Below are 20,058 nucleotides of genomic sequence, written 5' to 3'. Positions count from 1 at the left end.
AGACCTTGTAATCTGGTCATTTTAGCTGCCTGACAGGGAACAATAGGGAAGGACATCAGGGATAATAGTACAGGAGGTGATAGGAAATAAAATATTTGTCCTGCTCCACAGTAACTAAACTCATTGTTCCAGATGTTATTTTAGCTGTGGCCAAATCACAGGAGGTGGATTACTATACACAAGAATATTTTGCAAGAAAATTATTATTATAAATAATATTTTTTTTAGTTTGCGTAATATCAAGTTGTTTATAAATGTGCGTGAAGCTCATGTTTTCTTTGAAGTTCAGTTCTTCCAGGATTGTTTTTTTGATTATTGTAGCCCAAAATGGCTGAATAGGCAGTGGCAATTCCAAAAAATGTGCAACACTTTGTGTTATTTTGCAATAAATTTCTGTACTATTAAAGTAAGCCTTAAAAATTTTTGATAATTTATGATGTCAGTGGAAATAAATTCTTGTGAGAGTTAAGATGAGTTGAGAAATCTCTTAAGGATCTGAGCTTGGAAGTTGAATGTGCTTCTATAACCATTTTTTAATCAAATCTATAAAAGTAATCTTCATTCTTCTTTTTATGCTGTGTAGAGCTCCTTCATAAACCAGATATTAAGTTTTTGGCATTATATTAGAAATGTTTCAGTTTGGAACATTTTGGAGTCAAGACGAGAAACACCCTGGGGACAAGTACGTCCTGAGAAGGCAAAGTCAGGGGATAAGTAAGCAAACTTTATTTATATGGTACTTTTCAAAACAGCATTTCCAAAGTGCTTCACAGTTGATAATAAAAATGCATATTAGTATACAGCATGAAAACAACAAGTTAAAAATAAAATTTATAAAATGGAAACAGACACTCAACCATAAAAGCAATATAAATAAACAAAACAAGACAAATAAAACTAATAGGAATTGCAAACTCATAAAAACACCAACCTACACAAGTGGGTTTTTAAGGGGTTTTTTCAAATGTGGTACCAACTCAGCTGACCTGACAGTGAGGGGGAGGCAATTCCATAATGTTGGAGCTAAAACAGTAAAAAGCACAGTCTCCCTTAGTTTTGAGCCTGAACTTTGGGACATTTAAGAGCAATTGGTCAGAATCTGAGTAATCTTGGTGCAGAGTATTGCATTATAAATTCAGAAATATAAGAGGTTATCATGCCATGCAGGGCTTTGAACGTAATCAGGAGGATCTTAAACTGAATTCTGAAGTGTACAGGAAGTCAAAGTAAGTCGGCCAGAATGGGGGTAATATGCTTTCTTTGTTTAGTGTTTGTCAAAAGCCTGACTGCCGGATTCTGAACCAGTTGAAGTCGAGCAGACTTGCTTAAACAAGAAAATATGGAGTTACAGTAATCCAGGCAGGAAGAGATAAAAGCATGGATGATTTGCTCTACAATGTTCTTAGACAATGCTGAACTGACTTTGGCAATGTTTCTGAGTTGTAAAAAACAAGACTGAACCAATTTCCAATTTTAGAACACAACACCAAGATTTCTAGCAACTGGTTTTATATTCCTTGCTAAATGCCTGAAGTTTAGACTAATACTCTTTGAAACTTGGTCTGGGCCAATGACCAAGATTTTTGTTTTGTCTGTATTCAGCAGTAAAAAAAATCAGTGATATCCAATCTTTGATAGCAGTAAGGCAACAGTGTAGAGTATCCAGATTTTTGAGCTCGTCTGATTTGAATATTACATAAAGCTGGGGAGTATATACAAGCTGAACGAGACAGGACCAAGGATTGAACCTTGTGGGACCCCACACGACATATGAGCCACATTGAAAGATCTCTATGTAAGATCTATCTATGCCGACCCAGTGCTTTAGTCTATCCAGTAAGATGGTATGATCAACAACAATGCTAAAATGGAGTGATGACCAGAATCTGCATTCATAAGCATATCGTTAGTGACTTGTAGCAGAGCAGTTTCAGTACTATGTGGCTGGTGAAAGCCAGATTGAAATGGGTCATAAATGCCATTAGCTTCCACTATTTCCAGTAGTTCTTTAGCAACAACCTTTTCAACAATTTTTGAGACAATGGGTAATTTAGAGATTGGTCTGTAATTATGAGGGAGTGTTGGATCAAGGCCAGGTTTCTTTAAAAGGTTCTGAACACAGGCTTGTTTGAAATAGTCTGGGAACAAATTGGAGGACAGAGACTCATTTACAATAGTGAAAAGACAAGGGGCAATGACTTCTAATCTCTCTCTACCCTCCACCATCTGGGGGGTAGATTGTCAAGGCCACAAGAGGATAAGTGCATGTGTGACACAATATCAAGCAGATTATTCGGAGAAATAGGGGTAAATTCACTCAACAATGTGTTGGAGGCATCTGGAGAAGTTATACATGAGATAGGGGGTGTTATAGAGGCTTTGATACCCTTAACCTTCTCAACAAAATAAGCTAAGAACTTATCACAATCTTCAACAGAGGAGGCCGAAACAGTTGAAGGAGCAGGGTTTACAAGTCGATCAATGGTGCTAAACAGAACTCTAGTTATACTTTTTTGCAGCTACAAGGTTTGTAAAATATGCAAGTCTCTTTTTTATTAATAAATTGTAAGAAGACAACAGCTCTCTCATATGAAGGAGGTGAATTTATTGGTTACGTTTCTTCCACCTTCATTCTGCTCTTCTACATTTTCATTTTAGTTGGCGAGTATCCTCACTTACCCAAGGTGATGGATTTGATTGGCGCTTCGACCTTCCCTAATGGGAACGATGCAATCTAAAACTGATGAACATAAAACATTAAACTGATCAACCAGGTCGTTTACATCATAAAACTGAGTTAAGCTGCTACACTGAGCACAGAAAGCAGAGGAAAAATTATCAGCAGGTCTCTCATTAAGGATGTAAGAGTGAACTGTTGATGAAGGAGCAGCGACTTGAAGGGCAATATCGAACAAGACAGTTTTCTAATCAGAGACAAAATCTTTAAAGGTAAGGGAGTTAACAGATAAACCCACAGCGAAAGCTAAATCATGAGTGTGGCCTTGTTAATGTGTGGGATGTGATACATGTTGTTTCAGGTTAAAAGATTCATAAATACTTAGAAATTCAAGCAAAACTATGAGTGGGGTAGTCCACGTGAATATTAAAATCTCCAACCAATAATATTTTGTCATAGTTAAGAACAACAAAGGAAATAAAATCAGATAAAACAGATGAGAAGACACTAGTGGGTTTAGGGGGACAATAAATAATACATCAGACAGGGGACATACATCACAACTGACTTTGAACATCAGCACTTCAAAGCCAGAAGGTTTCTCCACTGAGATGAGGCTACAGCTCAAATGATTTTTAAAAGCCACAGCAAAGCCACCTCCACGACCAATGAGTCTGGGGGAATTAAAAAACATGTAATTAACGTCACTGGACCTGAGCCAGGTCTCTGTTGAATATAGAAAATCCAAATTGTAGGTTGTAATAAAATCAGATCAGATAAATGTCCTCTTAGCATTTGTTATTTGACTTTGGTTTGTAGAAGTGATTCTCACTTAGATTATGTTTATGTAGAAAAAATGAATGAGGTGATTTTTAATTAATTTTGGGGGGGGGGGGGGGGGGGGGATTATGAGGATTTGACAAATTGTGAAACTTTGCAGACCATGAATTCCTGTAGGGACTGATTCATGTGTAAGTCCATGGATGTGTCTTGGCTTCCAAGCATCACACGCCCTGCACACCATTTATAGCCACTATGCCAAAGTTGTTTCACAAGGCTTGCTCACCCTGCAGCAGTGAGTTTATCCCATAGACTGTATAAAATAATGGACGTAGCCATCGTGACGTCACCCATCGGTTTGTGGACTCTCATTTTGACAGTCACCATCTTAGATTTTTGGAGCCAGAAGTGACCATATTTGGATGAGAGGGTGGAGTTGACCCCAACACTTATGCTAGCTGTTAGCTTGGTTAGCACAGCACATTTACAGTTAACTTTTATGAACTGAAAACACACTGAAATAGCGACGGCTATGGCTATATTCTGTGAATTTGGGGTTACGCCATGGATGCATTACCTAACCACTGTTGTTGCCTTGATAGTGCCTTGGCAATCACAACGTAGCCACGCCCTAAAGCAAACTCTGCTTCATTGTCTATTTTACTATAAATGGAACCATAATTTACATGATTTACCATAATTTATGATGAAGAAGACTTGATACTAGCTATTGAGACCATAAACTTATTACGAAAGTGTTTACTGAGGTAATAAATCAAGTGAGAAATAGGGTCATTTTCATTTTAGACTTCCCATACAGACTTTTTGGAGCCTGTGGAGTCGCCCCCTTATGGCCGTTAGAGAGAATTCACTTCTTCACTTTTCAGACCCAGAGCTATCCGCTTGGTTTATCCACTCACAGTCGTGTTCTGTTAACGTGTCACTTAAGGAAGCGCTGAAGCAGAGCATGAATGTAAATATTGAACAACATTACTTTCTGCAAACTGCAGCTCCCCGTCGGCCCGCAGAGGTGATTAAATGCGTGTTTGTGGGCTCCCGCTGAGGAAGCCAGATGGGGTTCTTCTGGAGGTAGCATTTAGTGAAAGATCATGTGGCGCTTTCTCTCAACATATTTCCAGACACACCGTGTAAATGGTTTGTTAATGTGTGCAGCCTGAGGCCAATCAGCTGGCTGTATACAGTCAGCCTGCTCCAGTCAGTTAAGCGAACAAATAGCACATCAGGCAGTCTCTCTTTCTAGCGTTGTGTCTCTTATTTCTCATTTCATACCAATCACTGAGAGCATCACCCACTCATGTATACCCACTCGTTAATAGATGCACTGACAAACATGCAATATACTTACATGCATATACAGACAAATACACAATGCACACACATGCAGACAAATAAGACAAGTACATGGAAATGCATATACATGCATATTAGTATAAAGAAAACATTTGATAATTGCATATACGCATAAACACATCAAACACAGCACAGGTAGTTGCATACTGTGGGAAGTAAAATTCAACATAATCGAGAGTGTTTTAATTGTCTTGTTGACTTTGCATATTGCATTTTATAAATACTGCTGGGAATTAATACATTAGAATGAGTCATGCAATAGTTTGAGTCTGAGTACTTTGAACGATCAAGGTCAAACCACTCAGACAGATATGATGGAGATTAACACCGCAACTCCTTTTCTTTGTGCTCATTTATTTACTTTTTCAGCTATGTTGTCTGTAAATGTATCGTAGAGGTTTCCTGCCGTCGAATAGGTAAAGTGGGTCGACCTACATTGAAAGATAGGGCTGGTGTGCTTACGTATTTTTTTATTGTCAACAAATCACATGAAAAGACCGAAACCAACGATGTTTGTCAGGGCCGAGGGGCTTAAAAAAATAAAAACAGTGATAAAACAAATTATGCCACCTAGTTTGTGGAGTTTAAGATCTCCAAAAGAAATTTAGGTTCAGGTTCCTTTATCGGGGGGAGAGCAGCACTGGCTAACCATGGATTAACACCAAAAATTATTAAAATAATAACTTATTACAATATACTAAAAATGAGATTATACTTAAATAATAAAACCCCAAAGAAATACACATATTTCTGCCGTGTGACATGTTAGTCTGTCTCTCGATACTTCATAATTTTCCTCCCCTGTCATTGTTACTGAAGACAGAAATCTTTAAAAACAGGTCACACACAATTTCATCTTTTAAAAGGCTCAGTCATTTTTGAAAACAGCTGTGCTCTGTAGTTTTTGGCATCGAAGCAGGCGGGTATCTCCAGCTGCATTTGATGCTCCATAAGGAACAAATTGTCCAGTAAAACTTGTGGCTCACTGATGTGTTTTTGAGTGTTTTTGGACAAAAATGTAGCTCTATGGCACAGAGTAAGCTCGAGCTGAAATTATTCACCCGTTAATCGATTAGTCGATCAACAGAAAAACTAGAAAGACAACCATTTTGATAATTGATTGACCGTTTTTCAAGCAAAAATGCCAAACATTATCTAATTCCAGCCTATTTTGTTTGGATTTTCTGCTTTTTTCTGTCTTATCATCATTTTAAACTGAATATTTTTAGGTTTTGGAGTGTTGGTTGGACAAAACAAGATATCACCTTAGGTTTCCAGAGTGTTGTGACATTTTATAGACCAAACAATTAATCAATTAACCTAAAAAAATAATCGTTAGTTGCAGCCTTGGAATAATATCTCAGGCTATGGCTACACAGAATTTCAAGGAAATTATATATTTTGGGGCTTAAAAATGTCAAACCAGATTTTAAAGATAGATTGATAGATATCTACTGTAAATAATTCTTCTGTTCCTTTATTAAAATCTCTTTTAGATCACAAATACTGCGCAAGTATTCCATGCACTGTATGTCTGTGTGAGTACAAATAGTCTTTAACTTAATTATCCACTCATACCTGATCTATTGCACAGCAAACTGTTTCAGGCATCGCATATGGATTCTTTGGTCCATCACAATAACCTGTGAGGACGGCTTACTCTCCCTCTCATGTCTTCATTATACTCTCTCATCTCTCCAATAATTGTACATTCTCTCCCTCTTTTTGTGAAGAGGCCAAAGTCTCAGTGTAATGAGAGCTCATAATGTGGTTGTTGCTGTCTCCCAGTCCACTTCGCCTGATAGCAGATTCCACTCAGTACATGTTCCCTGTCCAAAAGCTGCCCGAGGAAACAAAACAAGGAAACGAGATGATGTATGTGGCTGGCTCATGTACAGAGAGAGGCATTTATAACTAGACAATACCTGCACAACCCCAGCCCCCACCTTTGATAGAGCTCACAACTGAGCTATTACTATGGTTATTATCAGCAATTCCAGCTGTTTCAAACATGGAGCAGATTAGATGTGATTAAACTACCTTCCCTCAGCATCTCCACATCAGTTCAGGCTGTAAATATGGAGAAAAAATAAACACACTGTTGCTGAACATTTGAGAATTAACAGGTATTTCTACATTCATGAAGCCTGTGAAGTCTCAAAATTAAAAATGTTGTCCCATCTCTCATTTTATAATCCAGTAAATGACATTTCATAATAGATAATCACAGAAATTTGATTCAGCTGAGAATATTTTTTTTATTGTAACAATATTATTTAAATTTTCACATGAAACGGTTGCTAAAAGGCACGATGGCAGTTTGCAAATGGTCTCCAGGGCTAGATAAGGACCTGAGGAAGTTCACTGGAGGTGACATTGTGTAGATAACACATGTATACAGTCGTATTTATAACCGTGTCCCAGCAACCGCTCAAAAACAGCTCATACGGTCATCGGTGATTGGACGGGAGCTGATGACCTCAATAATGCACAGATGCAGCAACCCTTGGATTTACAATTGAATTAAGCGACAACTGGTTATTAAAGGGACTTTTGTGCAGCTCAGGAGCAAAGAGAGAAAATAACATTGGTATGCTTTGACAAAGGAGGTGCTGAGACTTGATGTCATCAGAGCTGAGCCCACCTAGCAAGCGTGAGTCCAAATTTTGAATGTCAGCCTTCAGTTCATAGTTGATATAGAATTGTCAGTTATACGAAAAGGGTTAAGTAAGGCTAGTGATATTTTATGTTTCTCTTAATGTCAACAAATCTAATGAAAAGATAAGAACAAACAATGATTTAATCCTACTAAGAAGTATTGTCTCATATGTCTTATTCCTCTGTGCCATTGTTGTCCAAAAGCAATTAAAAACACATCAGTGAGCCACACTGGGTGACATATTTTTACACGATGATGAATATGGCCACTTTAGTTAATATTGTGTCAATCCAACATACATTATCCTGCTGCTGTAGATACTCACTGGAGCAACAAATGTGTATTAATCTGCAGCTGAAAATAGTCCCCAACAAATGCACTGTTTACTCCTGTGATGTTTGCTAAAGGCTGCAGTGGCCAGCTGTGTTAGGAAACGTTTTGTTCTTTTCATGATATTTGTTACAATAACAAAAATATCCTTTAAAAGGGCCATTTCACAGATTTTTTTTACATAAATGTCATTTTCTGTGTCATAAACAGCATTCAAGGTTAAAGGTAGAATTTATTGTCATTCTCTCCATGCTGTATGTAATACTCAGTATACAGGAGGAGGAAAAAATGTGTTACTTTCAGTGAGACAGTGTACACAACAGGAACAAATACAGTAAAAACAGTTAAAAAAAAAGAAAAAAAGAAAAGAGAGATACAAAAACAGGTAAAAAGCCAATAAAGTACACTGGATGCCATCACACATGTAAAAATGTGCTTTGTTTCATTGTGGACAAAAAATGTTGATAAATGTAAACAGTCTTATAACGTTTTATAGCTTTGGGCTCGGAGATTACAGATTTATAATATAAAATCTGCATTACAAACTCAGAGGGTTGAATAAAGGACGCTATCCAGGTGAATTATGGGAAGTGTAGGAATCAGCGTTTCTGTAGTTTGACATTATCCTGATAATTAGACTGAAGTGTCATTTCATTTGACTTTACTCATTCAGTCTGACACCGTGTCCATGTTTGCCAATTTCTTCATTTGAGGCAGGGTTGGTTTGTTTTGTTTCGCATTAACCAATCAGTAGCGAGTGACATATTTGTACTGCCCACGCTGGTTTCAGTCGACAGGACAGCTGAGGCAGCAGATCCGGTTTTTCACACTGATCAAAGAAATACGTTAATTTAAGAATAGTTATTTCTGCAAATGGGCTTAAACGACAACATGAACAGCTGCGTCAACTTGTTTCCATTTTAGCCAGCTGTTTAGCTAGCTAGCTATGTAGGAAGATGACGTTCCCATTTTTAATTATGCCTACAAAGCCCCAATTGGTTAATTGTTTCTCCAAATTGTGGACAAAGCTATCAATGGGCACAACATCAAACTTATTTTAATCACTGAACAAATCTTACATGTTGGCTTCAGATGTTGGGAACCAGGCTAGTTTGACCTGCAGTTTTTTTAATGTATTTATTTTATTGCTCTGAAGGCTTATAAAGGATCTCAATAACTTTGTGATTTGAATCTTTTATTCTTATTCTCTTTTTAGGTATGACATTTGTCCACAGATTGAAAATAGCCTGTAATGTTAGATGTTTAATGTTTATTAATGTCCACTGTCTCTGTTACAATAAATAAAGCAATAAATAAATAAATAACAGGGACTAAAATAAGAATAAAACACTAATAAACTAAATATAGTTTGTTATATATTAGTAATATTTGCATTTGGAGAGCTGCCAAGAAGCATTTTTGTGTGTCCTTTCAGCATCCAGTTTCATGTCTGACAGCTTATTCTGGCTCAGCTGTCAACGTTTATCTGAACGTGTTCAAGTTCATTCATCTTCACATCCAATCAGCTGACATGTCAGGACCAAATTAAGTCTCATGCAAATCCATGTTGTCTACAGCTGGTAATGTCAAATACTGTAAGCTGTCACTTATTTCTCTGGTTAAATCTTAAAAAAGGGAAGTGATAGTGTTCCGGATGTACTGTGATTATGTGTCTGATCAATTATAAATGTTGTATAATTCTACATATTCAGCAGAATTGTAGGTTAAACAAAGAAACTGGAAGTGAAGGTGGAGAAGAACGGGTCATATTTGGGTGAAATATTCATAATTGTAGTGGCTTACTTAAACAGTTAATGATTATTTTCATTATCAGTTAATCAGCCAAATACTCTGTTGATTAATTGATTAATTATTTGGTCTAAAAAATGTCAGAAAAACATGAAACGTGAAAAGAGTTCCTGTAGTCCAAGGTGAGATCTTGATACTGCTTCAGAACCCCAAAATATTCAGTTCACTGGTCAGAATAACAAATAACGAAGGATATCTTTACATTTAAGCAACTTTTTGGGCATTTTTGCTTGAAAAAATTACTTTCCAACAGTTAACTGTTATTGTTACGTTAATTCTGAGGATGAATTTTCTGTCTATCAACTAATCGACTAATCATTTAATTCTGCACTACAGAGCAATGTCATTTAGGGCTGCAACTAATGTTTATTTTCATTATTAATCATTATTAATCTGTTGATTATTTTCTTGATTGATTAAATTAGTTGTTTGGTAGGTGACGTCCTCAAATGTCTTCTTTGTCCTGACCAACAGTCACTGTCACTGTCATATAAGACTAAAATATAAGACTAAAAAAAAAGCTGGACTTGGAGAATTTTTGACTTTTTATTCTTAAAAAACAACTCAAAATGATTTATCGATTATGAAAATAGTTGTCATACTTCTATTATACCAGTATAGCTGCTGAAAACAGGATTCAAAACTCTTCTTCATTAGCAGCAGCAGCACAACATGTAAGACTTGAACATCGGCCAAGAGAGCAGCTTAACACAGAGAAGAAGAAGAAGAAAGTCTGAGATGGTGAAAGAGAGATGGCTGTGATTAAAGATGAAGGGCCGAGACAGATGGAGAAGAACAGAGAGTAACAAACTCAGTCACAGAGAGGCTGGAAACTCTATCCGAGGTCTGGAGGACCTACAGTAGTTTGGATTCCTGGGAGGAGAATTAGAGCTGATAATACAGGAGGTGGACGCAGTAACAGACTGGAAACCTGCGTGCTATCACTCTCTTGTATATAGATTTAAATAACCAAAGTCTGAACACTTCTACACATCTTATTTGACATTACCAGCTGTAAATAGCATGTAATTTTAGAGGTGTTGTTGATTCAGCTATGTGATCATTCTTCAGGCTGTACTTTGTCATGTTTCTTATTGGATTGTATTATAGTGCAGACAAAGTAACAAAACACTTTTCATATAATGCAAATCAAGTTCTTTTGGGGCATTTTATGCTGTCATTAGACAGTGACAGCAGCAAGATAACAGGAAATGAGGGGAGAGAGAGAGGTTGTGGTTATGTTATCAGATTCAAGACCGAAATAAGAAAAACTGAGTTGAATCAACAACACTCTCAAAAAAAAAAAAAAAAAAAGCAGAATGTAAGCTTATACATGTGTTACTGTTATTGTGTTTCCACTCCATGGCTTGTATAGGCTGATCAGGCTGATATTATTAATATTAGATCATATTAGTAGTATTATTATTATGATATTAATTGTAAAACATATCCTCATCACCTAACATTAATCTCAGTTAAGTTTCAAGGCCTCGGCGTGTTTCAAATTAAGTATTTCTCGAATAGTCGAAGAGCAGCTGAAACCCTCCACCCCCTCCTCAAAACATATTATCGCCTTGCCTTATTTGTGTGTATTCAACCACTGGACCGTTTGTGTTTATTTGCCACAAACAGCCAACCTGTTCATTAGCTGTAAGCTAGCGGGCTCTTTCTGTTATTTCTCTCCAGTCTTTTTCTTCTTCTCTCTGTGCTTTTGTGAAGCACATTTATAAAGCCCCAGGACACGCACAAATGTTTCGTGCAACATTTTTTTTTTATTGGGTTCTGCAGGGTTATACACCATTTGTATCAAAGACAAATACTATTGCCTTTTATAATGAATCAAAGAACATCAAGGAACAAAGACGTGTATTTTTATAAAGAAGGGGGCACCGAACCAGCTAGACCTGGAACAGCAACACACACACACATACCAGCAGGGAAACAAGCAAACTGGAGAACAATGAAAGCACATAATAACGAGGATGTTCAATCGCATATCAATGTTGTACCTCCACTCATTAAAACAAAACAAAACAAAGAAGAAAAAGATGAAAAAACACATTGCCACACTTTACCCCTCCAAAATTGATTTATTAGGTGGGAATATCTGAAAGTATTGTTGATGTACTTGAGAGAGTATTTTATTTTCTCCAGCTTAAGAAAGTGCAACATAACAAACATATAACATAACAAAGAATAACACCCGAAACCGCTGTGCATGAGATGCGGATGCAGGGGATTTCCACTTCATCAGGATCAGTCTCCGAGCCAGTAAAGTGGTTAAGGCGATTACATTCTTTTGGGATAAAGACAAAGAGGGCAAAGAGAGCACTGAAAGGGTTATGGGTCAAGACAACATTTTAGACCAAGTATTAAAAATAATTGTACAAAAGATAAACAGGGATGGACAAAGCCAGAGCAAATGTAAAAGGTTGGCAGGAGCCATGACGACATCTGTCACAGAGCAGGGAGACGACCTTGTAAATCTTAAATAGACGAGCCTTGGTAAAGTAAGTGTGGTTCACCACTTTACATTGTATCAAACCACGCTTTGCACAAATAGAGAAGCTGTTTACTCTTCCCAGAATCTCTCCCTAAACCTCACGTGATGCATCCTCCCCCAAATCTGTTTCCCACAATAATTTAATTGAATCAAGTGAGTCTATGCTTAAGTTATGAATCGTGAGTGTAGAGTCTAGAGATCGCTCCTTGCAGAGATGGAGACTGGGGAGTCAAAAATCATCCAGAGGTAAATCCCCCAGCAGATTGGGAAAACCAGGGAAGGTGTTATGTACAAAGCTACAGGCCTGTGAGTATCTGAAAAAATGTTCTTAAGGAAGTGAAAAAACAGTCCAACAGCTGCTGAAAGGATGCAAAAACACTTTAAATTATTTAACACTTGCATTGGACCACACAAAAAACGCACCATCTATAAGGGAAGGGGAAAATAAAGGATTAGAAACTAAGGGGGCGTTACTAGAGAATAAATGTAAACTGAAGTAACGTCTAAACTGAAACCACATCTTAAGGGATGATTTCACAACTGCATTTTTTGTGTATAGAGATACAGCGGAAGAAATCAGAGCGTATAAAAAACTTTCAGTGATACCAGGCTGGCAGAGTTTGCCTTGATAATTAGCCAGGTGGGAGGAACATCAAAGCTCTCATATTATAGCCAGTAGTTCAAGGATCCAATATTAGCAGCCCAGTAGTAAAACAGAAAGTTTGGTAGAGACAGTCCCCCTAGAGACTCAGGTCTCTGTATTGCTTGCACAGCTGCAGAGTTTTCTGGTTCCGGATAAATTCTACATGGCACACAGCAACATTTTCAACTTGCTGGCAAATTTATGTCTATTCAAGTCTTTCCATTGACTTTATATGCAATTGTGCCATGTCTTGAATTTGCCTCTGACAATTTTTGTAAATATATGAAACCGACAATCCAACAAACATGTCCACTGCATGTAGCGATTGGCCAGGAGGTGAGAAAGTAAGCAGGATTTGAACTTCTCTCTCATTCTTTACATGATGACTTCAGACGCTTCTCGTAGGCACGACTGAGGGCAACGCTGTGAATACCTCAGAGGAGAGACTGACCAAAAGTGTGCACTGCTATTTCAATGACTACTGAATCCAGCTCCTCTCTATGACAGCTGGCTTTCATATTCAACTTGAACACTTTTGCCTTCAGTTAGTTAGACGACACTTGTTCATTTCAAAGCCTTTAGTGTCTTACAATGGCGTAAAATGCTGCTTCAGAGGTGTTTCCAGCCTTATAATTCTGGACTCAAACATTACATTTTTGCCATGTTTTGATACTTTATGCATGAAAGTGGTCAAGCTTAGCTATGTTGAATATCTATAAAAACCCTCCAGTACAGAGTGTTACATTTAATTGAGTTATCCCCCTGACTGTCAAACAGACTCTGTGCTTTTTATAGTAAATATTCTGAAAAGTTCAATACTTTATTTGGTTCCTTTATTCCGCAGCACAGTGTGAGCTCAGGGCTGACCGAGTGATCCTCTGAGGACCCACAGCATCCATTTTCATTAGTCTCCCCCTCGCCCCATGCTGCTACTTTGCCCTTTACAACATCACAGCAGCCATTTATGAGCCGCTCCTGTGGGCTGCCGCAACAGTCCTGCTCCCCTTTTATAGCTGCCCGGAGAGACCGTCTATCCCTTCATCCTCCCCTCAGACCTTTTTACCTCCAATCCCATCAACCACGGAGGTGTCAGTCTGTCTATTCATCTCTGTCAATCTACCTGTGTGGGTGTCTAAATGTGAACCCACAACACGACGCACACATCTGTCCATCAATTTTGATCATTGATTGATCTTCCAAAGTAATTTGTCAAGGAAAAACGGCAAACAGTCACTGATTCCAGCTTCTCAAATGGGATTTTCGGGATTTTTTGGACAAAATAAGCCATTTTTTTTACAATTTCCTAACATTTTAAGCACTGAAAGATTAATCAAAAAATAATACAAAGCTGGATAAATAAGAAAAACAATCATTAAGCACAGTCTTAATGAACAAAACAGCCAAACAGACCAGCAGCTACTCAGCTGTACTGCAGTGTTTCAGTATGGAGGTCTACTCTACTGCACATTCCTCTCAAACATAAGAGCAAAATTAATGATTATGCTTTGAGAAAAATTAATCACTGCATATTGCAGCACATATGGGCTCATTCACCTCCTCGTGTGAGTCTTCTGGTGAAAGTATTATTTCTGGGAGCTTCAGAGGAAGTTAAAAAATAAGTAATGCTATATATTCATACTTCACCAAAACACCACTTTTCCTTCCACACATTTTTTGCTGTGAAGTTGCAGTCTCGGCATGAATCTACTGGGAATTCGGAGGAAAATAGGGAAAGTGACATTTACAGAATCTATATAGGTTAAGACTGAGATGTATTTATATATGAGTGGAGATGAAAGTCTTGGTTTTCTGATTTCTGGTCGCTCTTAGACAAAATTCATAGACGTTGGACCACCGTGATTTAAGAGAAATAACTTGAATACTGGTTGTCAGGATGAGATCGAGCCTGAAGCGCTTTAAGTTCTCTACTAATAAAAAAGGCATCTGTTTTAGTCCCAGAGAAAGTTCAGAAAGTTGTCAAAGTGTAAAGCAAAAAGGACTAATCGATTAATTAAAAAGACAGAAAAACCTGATCATAACTATTCTATTTATCAAATAGGCTTGTTTAAGTAATCTGTCAAGCAATAATACCAAATATTATCTACTCCAACTCAATCCTCAGTGAGAATTTAAAGCATTTTTTACTTTTTACAACCAGAAAATAATCAGCAGATTAATCGATAATGAATGTGTAAAGGCTCAGAGTATTTATGGTTAAATTTAGTTGATTTATGTACTGTACTGATCTAACTCTATTTGCCTGGACGAGTAAGAACAAAGCCATTTGAACCTTCCTGAGACCTGCTGGATGGCGGATAGAGAGGAAACGACCCCAGAACGCTCGAGTTTATGGAGACAGATGGACACGTCTGATAGTCAGCAGCAGCTCCACATGCTCAGAGAGGCTGAGCAGAGCAAAATGAACCAAAGGCAAACAGTAGTCTGGATTAATGCGTATATTCAGCTGTTTCCTCATGTAGCCTTAACGGGTACGAACGCCAGAGAATACGTCCATCCCATTAGGTTTAAGTTTGACCAGCTGGAATCAAATTGGTTGTGAAACAAGTATCAGTCACTCAGATCAGAGGAACTACTGTGACTTTGTGTCTTTCACCAAACCAAATATAAAACTTGGTGCAAGATATTGGTGAACAGAAAAGAAAGTAAACTACTACACAGGGGCTATATTTTGCGTGTGACAGTATCAGTATCATCTAGCTTTTACATTTTGCTTCAAAAAGGATGTTGACTTTTTTCTGCAGCGCGACAGGAAGTCATATTTCAAATGCTTGATTTGCTGCCATTAGTTTATTTCAGCTTCTATGTTTTTCTTTTGATCGAGTGCATTTAGCTGAACATCGCTAAAAGGGTATTAGCTGCCCTGCTTGGCACAGCGATCAGGTCAACATCTGCCTGCTCATGCACCTTACTTCGGGATGTGGGTGTTTTCATGTATTTGTGTGTGTGTGTGTGTGTGTGAGAGAGAGAGAGAGAGAGAGAGAGAGAGAGAGAGAGAGGAAGCCTAGAAGCCTACCACATGCTTCCTGGCCTTTAAGCAAGAGATAGTATCGCTGACGGAACTGACGGCATTAAAACTGATTCTGAAAATAGACGCCTTTCTACTCTGATGTGATGTGATGATAATACATTTCTGGAGACATTTTAATGATGCTAAATCCAATAACTGCTGTCATAAGAAGCAGTGTCCGAGTCCTGCTCCACAGTAACAGTTACTACCTTGTTTGGCAAGGCTTGTTTTGCCGGAGTGGCGTGCGCCTCAATAAGCAACACCGTTCAAGCTATTTTTGGCTCTGGCACCAAGCCAGATCAAATGCAAACTCTGGAGTGTTCATCATGCATTAGTTAGCATTTCATCTAACTGAAACACACACAAACGACAGAGTATGAATAGTAATAAACCACTCTGATGCTTTTTTAGAGGAAAGTTCCCAGTGGTGAGCAGCGTCAGGTTCAGGATGAGGAGAGTATTTAAAGCTCAATCCAACACAAGGTGCCTCACCTAACGAGGTCGGAACCATGGAGACCAAGTTATTTCGTTTTGATGCTGCTTTGCATCAGATTGATAACAGCATCATTCACTGATCTTTAAATACACAGCGCACGCGTCATCCCCTGTTAGTTTATGGGCTCGGTGGTTACTGAGGAATGTCTTTGTGTGTTCGACTTTGTGAAAGAGAAGCTCATTGGACTTTCACAAAGGACATTTCTATTACTCGGGCCTCAGTCAGCGCTGTTGTTGTTTGACCTTTTACTTTAAATTAGAGTAGTCGATGTTTATTTTCCCACCATCAAATCTTGGCAACAGGCACCGCAGTCCTGTCGTAGTTATTACATGAGGTCCTGATTGCAGTAATTGAGCTGAACGACATCACTTTGCTTTGTTTTTAGAAGAGAACTTGAATGTTTATGTGCACGGGCATGCTAAAATCACTTCCATACAAGCGTATAGTCCCCACACATACTGTAGGTGCATTTAGAGGTTCAGGTCACAGCAACTATTTGTCACATTTGCTCAAAAAAAATCCCTCAAACTTCACATCACATTTGAAAAGCTATTATAAGCAGTTATGTCAGATTTCGTCATTATATTTTAGCGTGTTCACGCAGGACGATAAAAACAGAAGCTTTTTAGTTTGTCTAGTGAGGCATAAAAATGCTAAATTTTCTTGAGAGGATCAATAAACAATGCTGCCAAACTCTGCACACACATCATTCTGCACAGTGAAGCTCAAACATTGAACTGAAGCAAAACACATTTTTTAGTGGAGGGGGACTTTAAATAAGCAGAGAAGTCAAAATAAACTGCTTAAAGTTACAGATAAATGGTTGAAATGCTTCAGCCACAGCAAATAAAAACACACACAGAGCTCATGAAACACCAGGGGATAATATAAAGTTACATAAAAATATAAAATGGCAGGAGTGGGATGATAAAACACAGCAACATATTAAATATTCATGAACTCTTTACAACAAAAGAATGTTTTAAGAGGAGATCTAAATTAACTGTCTGTCTTGAACCACATTTTAATTCTGTTAATAGTTTGACACAAAAAAAAAATCCTAATTTGAAAGTTAAGTTAACGCTTATTACCTTTTTTCAAAGCTGTCAGCAGATGGAATTTGCTCAGATGTCATTATAGTCTTGTAATTGTTTTGTCTAAAATGAACACGCGCAGCAGAACAGGTGAAACACTGCACAAAAAATAAAAATAAAGAGTTATTTTTAAGTTTTCAAATTTTTAATATAATACAGACAAAACCATGAATAACAAACAAAAAAAGACAAAGAAAATAGAATAACCTAAATTTATCTTATTTGTATTTAAAAGAATAAATAAATACTATGATTGCCAGTCGAAATCCCATCAGATGCACTAGAATAGGCAGCTTGTAGAGGATCACCCAGTACATACAACCTCGGTTCGAAATCAAACTTGTCCTCAAAAATTTCTGTTCGTACGTTCGTGGACCCACTTCCAAACAATAACGTGCCCTCTGAGTCTGGGGCCTGACACCTCCGGCACTCCGCTGAGTCCTTAAGACCTAGACTACGAAGTCCAGAAGGTGTCCAGTAAAATCGAGAATTTGAGAATTTTGAATAAGCCTAATTCTAATATCCCTTGACATTTTCTTAGAGTTTCCACAAATCCCCTCTCATTCCTATACATTTAATGACAAACCCAGGTCCCGTTCCCAGGCTTTCTTCACAGCATTAGGTTCTTTATTGACGTCATCAAATATCTTTGAATAATAAAATGAAGTCTTGTGGCCTGTTCCATATACTATAGTGATGCCAGCGAGATTTAGTTGTAAATTTTGCCAGGACTTAGTGTATAAATGCCTTTATCCACCCACTTTGCTTATTAGTAATTTGGGATTCAACTACATACTTGACTCTGAGTTACGATAAGGATTTAAATCGAGTGTCTGATGAAGTGGGGTCGATACCGGGGAGACAATTTGGTAGACAAGCAAGTCAACAGAGCGAGAGGAGAGCCTAACACCCTCTCCATCTCATACTGTGGGGGAGTCCTCTCTGGGGATAATGTCCACTGAGCTAAATGTCTGGTACTAAAGACATAATGATAAAATAGCAGCTTAGGCAGCCCTAGAGCCCCCCTGTCAACTGGTAGTTGGAGCCTTTCCAAGCACATCCAGGGACGTTTCTCATTCCACGAGAAATTGTTATATATTCTATCAAAATGTTTGAAAAACTTTCTATGTATGTTAATAGAGAGGGATTGGAGGAGATAGTTTATCTCAAGTATGCAATTCATCTTCAGTACATTCACTTTACCCCACAAAGTGTCGACCATCTTTCTACATCAGATGAAATTTTCCTCAGCAGGACATTTGATGAGGTGATAAAATGCCTAGTACCTCATACCCTCTTGAGGCCATTGAAATGAGGGAAGTAGGATTTGGACCAGTAGGAAGTCAGTGGAAGTGGTTCAGACTTTGACCAGTTCACTTTATATCCAGAGAGCTTCGAGAACAAGAGCTGTTACATCTTGAGCTGTCGAATTACACTTCGTAACTAGTTGGCTCCTTTTCATACTTGATCTCTGAATAGAAAAACTGCCGTCACAGTTACGGAAGAGGCTGAGTGTGTGATAGCACCTATAATGTAATTTTACACTGTTCATCATAAGAAAGAAATCAACCTTCGAATGCTTTCCTGTGATCACCTGCAATCTCATTCCGCTCTGTTTGGCAAACAGCAAGTCAGCTAAAACAAAGAAAAGCTATCTGTGTGACAGGTAATAATGTTCTCATCTCCTGTTGGGAGCGTATAATATGATCCTGTTTGATTCATAATCCAACCTGTATTAAAATTGTATCATCAGTGGAGCAGCTGCAGGCTATTTTCAAGGCTACAATCTTGATTCGATCCAGTGAAATTCAAATATCCAATTTATTCAGACCTAACTGAGAGTGAAGTCTTTATTCTTTGTGTGAAGAGCAGCTTTGACATTTCGACCTCAGTGCTTTGAATTTAAAAATGAGACTGACCTCACGCTGATTTGTCTGGTTTTCAGGGAGTACTTCAGCTCTGAGACTGAGCTTCCTCGGGGTCACATCAGAACATCACACACATCATGAATGAAGGTTTAGCTGAGCAGCAGGACTGGCTGTAATGTTTCCACACATCTCCTCTCTCTCTCTCTCCCGGTAGATCTGCACTCCTGATCTGGTGGTGTTCCTGGCCTGCACCAACCACCGTTTGAAGGAGAGGCTGCAGAAGCGAGCCGAGCAGCAGGGACGACCAGACGACAACCCCAAGGCCATAGACCGCCGTCTGACCAACTTCAAACAAAACACCATCCCTCTGGTCAAGTACTTCCAGGAGAGGGGCCTTATCGTCACGGTAAGGCTGGTTGACAAGTGGGTTTGCATGTGTTTACATTAGAAAGAAAGATAAACAGGAAAATATGATGAAAATTGCCCATTATCCCTACATCTGATGCCAGTGTTCAGTGCCAAAACAGGAAGTAGTGTATAGCAAGAAAGGGTGTGTGTGTGTGTAGCACTTCCAGCTTTTATGCCAGAGACAGGAGTTCCCATCCTGTGACAGACCAACAATTATGCCATGTTTACACTATGTGGAATAGAAAGTAGAGATGGGAAAGACTCTCATGTGTACAACTTTTCATTCATGCTATTGGACATCATACTAACAAAATGAAATGAGAAACACAAGCATTAGTCACAATTCTTACTCAGAAGGAATACAATCTAGCTGACAAATGAGTGTGTGAAAA

At 38.2% G+C, this 20,058-nt stretch overlaps 1 protein-coding gene across 1 annotated transcript in view; it reads left to right on the top strand.

Annotated features, from left to right (window-relative positions):
* Positions 1 to 20,058, top strand: part of ak5 (adenylate kinase 5) — a 99,922-nt gene that overhangs the window by 18,482 nt on the left and 61,382 nt on the right. Inside the window, exon 6 of the mRNA XM_042429036.1 lies at positions 19,473 to 19,664. Within this exon, the coding sequence (XP_042284970.1) occupies positions 19,473 to 19,664 (192 nt within the window). The remainder of the gene's footprint in view (positions 1 to 19,472; positions 19,665 to 20,058) is intronic.

The sequence above is a fragment of the Thunnus maccoyii genome, chromosome 12 (genome assembly GCF_910596095.1).
Source record: "Thunnus maccoyii chromosome 12, fThuMac1.1, whole genome shotgun sequence".
Lineage (NCBI taxonomy): Eukaryota > Metazoa > Chordata > Actinopteri > Scombriformes > Scombridae > Thunnus > Thunnus maccoyii.
The sequence above is the reverse complement of the archived record's forward strand: the minus strand, read 5'-3'. Positions and strand labels throughout refer to the sequence as shown.